An 8,102-nucleotide genomic window follows, 5' to 3' on the forward strand; every position below is an offset into this window, starting at 1 on the left:
TCCTAAATTTATAATAAATCGAGTTTAGGTAAAAATTAAATAGTAGAGTGTGATTAATTAGAAAATGTGGGACATTGCTTGAGAATTTTGTCACTTGAGATGGGAATTTGTACAAAAATTGCAGATTAGGTTGATGTGTATTGCCCATTTTATGTCCAAATGCACTTATCAACAACGGTTATGGAGAGAGAGAGAGAGCCGGAATTAGATCAATCAGCTCAGTTTTAGTTAGTTTTGATTTTGAATTAGTTAATTAGATTCAAAAGCGATTTTAGTCCTTATTTTTTTTTATTTATAATTTCGGTTTTTATTTTTGATATTTTGACTTGAAAATGATTTGATTTACGTGATATTCTCTAAAATCATTATCTTTTTTATATAAAATAAAAGAAAATCTCATTTGAACCAGATCAAAATTGATTATTTTAATCCAGTTCTATTTTACAGTTTGAGGAAAGATGACTCAAAATCAGCCCAATTTCGATCTGGTTCAGGCCCTGAATCGGTCCTTGACTGGGTTTAAGGATAACTATTGCTTTATTCTAATATTAAAATTAAAAAAAAAAATTTAAAAAAGATGTATAAGAAATAGATCAGCCATGATGAATTTGTGTGCATGCAAATAAAAATAAAAAGGATAAGACGAGCAGACGACCAAATGAATCATAATGATTTTGGATTACACTCCTTAAACTATGAAAATTAATTCCAATAAATTTATTTTCTAATTTACTATCTTGAATTATATTTTTAAAATTAATATTTATGAAATAGTATTTTAAATATAAATTAAACATAGAGAATTAAAAAATAGGATTCTTAAATTCGTTTGGAAAGGTAATTAAGGAAAATGCATATAGGATTATTGAAACTTTAATTAATTGATAAGCAAAAAAAAAACATTTACTTTCAATTTTTTTAATTATATCTATATTAGTTAAATTATTAATTTTCAAACCTAAGAATGTAGATGAGTTATAAGAATAATTTTATACCTTTTTATTATAGCGTGAATAAGTACAAATTCAGTTTACCTTATCCTGAAATATTCAACTAATAAATGGTGGCTAGATTCAAAATCTGAACTTTTTAATCTGAGAGACCGCTCAACTTAAAAATTTAAATTTATAAATAAGACTCTAAGAATAATTTTATATCTCCACAAAGTTCATAATTACATGCTATAAATACAAGTCTCTCTCTCACACTATCCAAAACAGACAATACCCATTTGGCTCTCAAAACAATTACATATTCATTTCAAGAGCTCTGATCCCATGGAATTCACAGCAGATTTTCAAGGCTTTAGACCCTCTTTTCCATTCTTTGATACTGATCCAAATGTGGAATCTATGAACCAATTCACAGATGTAAACCAAACTATCTTAGAAACTTCAAATTTGAATTCAATCCACACCTTCAATTTGCCTTTCTCTAGTGACAACTCCTTTACCCATCAAGCTGCAGAATTCCCTGGGAACTTGGCAGAAAATTTTCCTGGTATTTTCCATCAAACCAATCAGAATAATGTTATTCCAGTTTCTCATGGTCATCAGTCCTTTTCCACTCCTGGAAATGAAAGTGAATTTCTTGAAATCAAGAAGAGAAAAGCAATCGATGTATCAGAAAGCTCTTCTTTGAACTCATCTCCACAAGTTTCTGAAAGTGGGAAGGGCAAAAATGTACTGAATGCTGATTCTTGTTTTCCTTTTGGCCTGGTTTTGTATTTATATGTTAGATTAAGCTTCATGGTAGTGTTTCTTTTTTATGATTTACAGAGTTCAAGAAGAGGAAAGAAAGCTAAAGCCAAAGAAGGGGAGGAGAAACCAAAGGAAGTTGTTCATGTCAGAGCTAGAAGAGGGCAAGCTACAGATAGCCACAGTTTAGCAGAAAGGGTAATTACGTTTACAACCTTTTCAAGATCCCAAAAATAATCCAAATATTTTGATACTCTTTCTAAAGAAATTGATAATTAATAGGTTTTCTAATGCTTGTAATTTCTTGGACAACAGGTAAGAAGAGGGAAAATCAATGAGAGAATACGATGCTTACAAGATATTGTCCCAGGTTGCTACAAGGTATCTATTTAGATGCTCCTCCCAGAGAAAGAATATATAAAAATATCAATCAGTTAATTAAAATAATATATATATTTTTCTTGCTAATATTCTATAATGATGTTGATTATTTAACAGACCATGGGCATGGCAGTAATGTTGGATGAGATAATTAATTATGTTCAGTCCTTGCAGAATCAAGTTGAGGTAATTAATTACTTTGATACATTGGAGTATGGATACATGTTTTCTAATACCCAAATTGTTCTTTTAATGATTTTCACACTGAAAGATGTCTGGTTTTGAATATTCAGTTTCTATCCATGAAGCTCACTGCAGCAAGTACATTTTATGACTTTAATGCTGAGGCAGATGCCATAGAAACAATGCAGGTGATTATATATACATATATAATGATTTTAATTAGTTGTGGTTATACAAAGCAAACGGTTAATTATTTTAAGTTTTGTTGAGAATATTAAATGAATGGCTTTATGTTTGCAGAGGGCAAAGGCACAAGAGGCAAAAGAGATGGAGAGAGTGATGAGAGATGGATATGGAGGATTGAGTAATCACTTCCACCAAACATGGTCCCTTTGACTTCATTCTTTGCACGTTGCTGCTTCTTACCTTACAAATACATGAAGATATGGTCCATTTACCAATATTTTTCAACCTCCAAATATCCATTTCATGTATACCTAGCACAAGTGACATTTTATACTTGTACAAGTACTCATACCATGTGTGGGAATTCAACTTGTAATTCATAGAAAAATCGAGCCTTTTGACTAATTCTTATTTTTCATTGTCTTTTATTAAATAAAACTCAAATTTAATATCTCATAACTTATATTTATATTTAGTCAGTGAATAAGATATTATTTATCTATTATTTTGTTATTTATAGCAATATTAGAAATTTTATATAATAACATGTTTATTTTTTTATTTTTAATATATAATTATTAATTCGTAAATATTAAGAAAACAGTTATTCATTTATAAAATTATCTATTCATTTATAAAATTATCTTTATTTTATACATTAGCTATAAATTTGGAGAATAAAATATTTAAAATTTAAATATTCTTAATATTTCCATATAAAATTTAAAAGTATCATTAAGATATATGTGAATATAGCTTGATATTCAAAATTGAAATATTAATTCTAAAAATAAAATTTCATTGATTACTTTTATTTAATTATATTAATAAATATAATATTTAATTAATTTTTAATGATTCATTGATTGAAATGTTGATTCATTGATTAAACCAATAATTCGTTGATCAGTTTTTCAGTCGAATAACTATGTCAATTAAATATTTGATATTTTATATTATAGATCAAACATAGGTTAACTATGTGGCTTGAATGCCATGTGTTGAATGTATGTAATTCCTACAAAAGTAATTGAAATTAATATATCCAATTTATATGAGATTAATTTGAACTTTAATTAATTGAGCAATTAAGGCAATTATATTGCTTGTTATGTCGGCATTGAAGGTGACTCAAATGGGTTTCAATTGTCACAAAATTTAGTCTTGGTGAGACTAATTCAGATGATGATCATCATATTCAATGACATAAGACTTTAGATCTAAAGATTCTTCCTTAACAAATGGGTGTATGTTTTAGTTTTAAATTACATGTCTTAATTTTTAAAATTAAAAATAACATATTGTAATTAAATTTTAGAATTAATTTGAAAATATTTAAATTTTGTTAAAAAAATTAAAAGAAATTTACATTTTGCTGATATGGATTTTAAGGTTTGACTACAATTATTCTCTGTATTAAACATTAAAAATATGTAGTTTAAATTAAAATATTTAGATATAATTATTAATTAACGAAAATGTTTAATTTTTTTCTATGATTGGCCAAAATTATATGAATTTTTTTTAATGAAGGTAAAGTTACGAATTAAAGATAATCCTCACTTTTTTTAAAAATTATAAAATTAAAATTTCGTTGGATTAAATATATTTAATTAATACAAATCATTACAGGAAATGTAGATTTTACAGCGATGATTTTACTGTCAAATATATAAAATTTATTGTTATAAGTTTATGATAGGAGTATATGAATTATTGTGCGTTGTTACTATAAAATTGTGACAGTAAATATTTTATAACAAAATTATGGTTGCTATAAATAAAAAATTTCAACAATAACAAGAAGTTGCCCTATCTTTTTTTTTTTTCTTATCGTTAGCAGTAATTATTTATTTTACTGCCGTATGTTGCAATAAAATTATTGTTACCGTAAAATTTTTGAATATATATTAACTAAATTTTTATAAAATACTGTGACTTAATTTAATTTATATATTGACCATCTAGTTGTTGAAAAGGTTATGTTGGAAGTAATTTTTATGTGACTTGTAATTAACTCCATTTTTTGTTACTGATGTCCACCTTCTAACTTGTGATGGAAATAAGGGTAATTTAAGTCTCTAGAATTCAAATTTACAAAAGACAGAGGAAACTAAAGTTTGAAACAATTGCACATCACAATAGCAATAGGCGCATATATAAAATAGGATTCTATTTTTAGGAATTTAATATTTTGTATTTTTCTCGATTAGTAAATATTATCTAAATTATTAATTATTGTTAAATAATGTTGGTGATGTGAACATGTGATACAGGCTACGTAGGCATCATATCTGTCCTGTACCATCACATTAGCACCATATTAATCATGTACCGTCACGTCAATATCACATGTTTGCTGTACCAACATTATTTAACGGTAATTAATAATTTTAACCATTTTATTAACAAGGATAATACAAGATGTTAAATTTACAAAAATTAAATTCATGTGTCAAAGCGCATAATAGTAGGGTTTTTTTTTTTTTTTTTTTTTTTTTTACTTTTCCATTTTTTTTTTGTCTTCAAACTTTCAAATCATGCATGTACCTTTGCTTATCTCATGAATAGTGAACAGTAAAACTTCTTCACTTTATTGAAGCACAACCTAGTGTAGAATAATAGTTCAAAAATGTGCAATAAGATGGTTCTGAAAAACAAATTTATATCAAATGGAAAGGCCTATGTTGTGTAGGGTCCATAACAAATAAATTATTGGCATCAGCTTGTGGGAGAACAACACTATCTGTCCATAAAATTTGAACATTAGTAATCCATATTTTTTTTCCCTGAAAATAAAACTCTAGAAATATGAAACCATACATATATATATAATAGAATACTTGACATCAAAATATTTGTTTTGAAAATAAACAAATATTTTCCATTTATACATTCATTATTTTTAAAATAATACCATATAAAAGTAAAGATGTTAATATTTATAATAATAAATTATTTTTAGAATTATAAAATTTTGAATTTGAGTTTATGTTAATAATTGTGAATACGCGTAGAGTTAAAATAACAAAAAATTATGAAATCACATATCATATTGTTGAATCCACACAGGTCAAAGAAACAAAATGATGGAACCCACAAATTTGATGGATACTTAAAATCTTAGGGACGTTGCCAATTCATTAAGTGAATGATTGGAATGGAAACGTTTTTGGTTTTTAATGTTTGGATATTCTATATTGGTTCGCACTTGGGAGAAAAGGCAGATAGATGCATTGCATCCAACAAAAACAAGAGGCGAAGCGAGGACACAGCTGAAATGGGGCAGGGCATGCCCAAAAGAAGATGGGGCATGTGGGCTCTCCAAATATCTCAAATTTGATAAGAGAGAAGAGCTTGTAAGCTATGATATGAATCAGTTTAAAGCCACTTTTTTCGTTTCTCTTTTCCATTCAAAATCAAAATTTTTCTTCTTTGACCCCTTTTTGACCAATAGTCCCATTTGTTTTTTAATAGTAAAATAGGGTTCTCCAGATATGAAGGTCATGATTTCCTTAAGTTCAAGGCCTGCATCAGTGGTTGATGTCTTTCATTTAACCAATTCTATAGAAAGGGATTTATCATGGAGTTTGATATGAATCTTAAGATGTTGAGATATAAATAACTCACAGACGATTAATGTTACATTCTTAAAGTAAAAATAATATTTAGTCTCAAATGCTGATGCGAGGGATCGATCCAAGGTTGTAGGCCTCCGCGTTGGTGGTGGCCAATAGTCCTATCTCCTTTGCTTGTATCATGGAGCATGCATGAACAAGGAGGAATAAGAGGACTTAAATGGGAGGGTCCCATAGTAACAAAATGGATAGTGTCAAATATGCCAGATTTAGATTGAGGTTCATCTATTAGGTGAAGTTGGAGAGGGAACTAGCAACTAATATGGGCAAGTTCAAAGATCCAAGCAGAAGTGAGCTCATATTCATTAAGCTTTGGGAAGTGGTGAATGGGATTGTTAGCTTGTCGTGAGATCATTTTTAATTGCATAACTATTTCAAAAGTGGCTAAAAAATCTTTTATTGTTCATGCATTTTCATCATTCCAAATAATCATATATATATATATATATATATATATGCACTAATGTTATATTTGGTAGAGTATAATATAATATAATGTAATCAATTATGTAATATAATCAAAATTATAATATAATATAATTATTATTGCATTCATATTTTTAGTTGTAAAATAAAAATATAGATAGTATAATGCAATAATAATTTTTATTTTAATATTTGATTTATTTATATTGTTAATAATAAGTGATAATAGTTGCAATAATTAATAGTTGAGTGACAGTATTAGTTAAATAGTGGTGGTAGTGGCGATAACAGTAATTAGATGGTGATGATGGTGACAATGTGAGGTAGTGATGGTGGTAGCAGTGAAAAGGTGGTGGCAGAGGTGACAGTAGTTAAATGGTGATAGCGGTGGTTAAGTAATGATGGTGGTGGTTGTGGTGGTGATGGTAGTAGTGACAAGATAGGGGCAGTAGTTATAGTAGCAGTGATGATCAGATAGTGGTGGTGGTGATTATAATATTGACAATAAATAAAAAAAAGCAAAATAAATTATTATGATTACATTCATTTTGTTATGTAAAAATTATTACGTTACTTTAAATATAATTGATTATATTATATAATTGTCATTTCGTTACGCTAATTTTTGTGTATTACCAAATAACGTAATTAAATATGTAATATAATTATATTATATTACATTTTAATTACACTATTCCAAATATAACCTAAGTCTTATTGAACCCGTCACTTGAAAATAATCTTATTGCTGCTTCCTTTTTAAGAGAAACCTGAAAAAAGAGAGACCTTATAATGGACCATTCCGTCAATTTTTTTTCTTTTCTTATTATATTGGAACTATGTCAATTTTTTCAAAAATTCAGATTTTTTATATTATTTTATCTTTGCAATTTTTTTTTTTGTTTTAAATAAAGATTGTTTTATTTATTCTAAAAGCAACTCTTTAAACAGCAAGAATTCTTCAAAATTTACAGCAGTTAGGCAGGCATACTTTAAAAAAAAAGTAAATAACACTTTAGTACTCCTATTTAAGCTTTAATACTCCTATTCTAAAAGAAACTCTTATTTAAACAGCAAGAAAGCAATAAGGTCATGAGATCTAGAGCAGCCGATTTTCGTCAGGAATTTAAATCAAACATATAGTTTGCTTCCCTCATGAAGTGAAAGGCACACTGGACAAGGAAGCACGAAGATTAACCTAAAGATTGACTTCTTCTTCTTCTTCCTTTTTTTTTTTTTTTGATTGAGAGAAGTGCAGAGGAAAAAAAAATTATTTCTCAAATTTCATTTTAATAACAAATATATGAGAGAATTAAGGAAAAATGAGGCGAAATTATATGTTTTAAAAAATGTGATTTCTCAAATTTCTTTCATTTAAATAGTAAATAAATAAGAAAAATAGGAGAATTAGATATTATTTATATTAAAATTACTTAATTTACATACTCTTAGTATCATGTAATAACGAAATCATAATATATGGTAACTAAATAATTTTTATAGGAGATAAATTCTATTTCTCCTTTATTTTAGTAAGGTATCCAAATGATAGGAAAAAAAAAAATTTTAATTTCTCTTCATTATTTTCTCT

General features: G+C 27.2%; 1 protein-coding gene across 1 annotated transcript; it reads left to right on the forward strand.

Moving 5' to 3' along the window:
• Positions 1–1,232: 1,232 nt before the first annotated feature.
• Positions 1,233–2,884, forward strand: LOC110653496 (transcription factor BEE 3). The gene is made up of 6 exons (XM_021809172.2): positions 1,233–1,682; positions 1,779–1,895; positions 2,013–2,078; positions 2,196–2,264; positions 2,372–2,449; positions 2,562–2,884. Exons 1-6 carry the CDS (start codon positions 1,278–1,280, stop codon positions 2,655–2,657), a joined length of 831 nt encoding a protein of 276 aa, XP_021664864.2. The 5' UTR covers positions 1,233–1,277; the 3' UTR covers positions 2,658–2,884.
• The last annotated feature ends 5,218 nt before the right edge of the window (positions 2,885–8,102 follow it).

The sequence above is a fragment of the Hevea brasiliensis genome, chromosome 9 (genome assembly GCF_030052815.1).
Source record: "Hevea brasiliensis isolate MT/VB/25A 57/8 chromosome 9, ASM3005281v1, whole genome shotgun sequence".
NCBI lineage: Eukaryota > Viridiplantae > Streptophyta > Magnoliopsida > Malpighiales > Euphorbiaceae > Hevea > Hevea brasiliensis.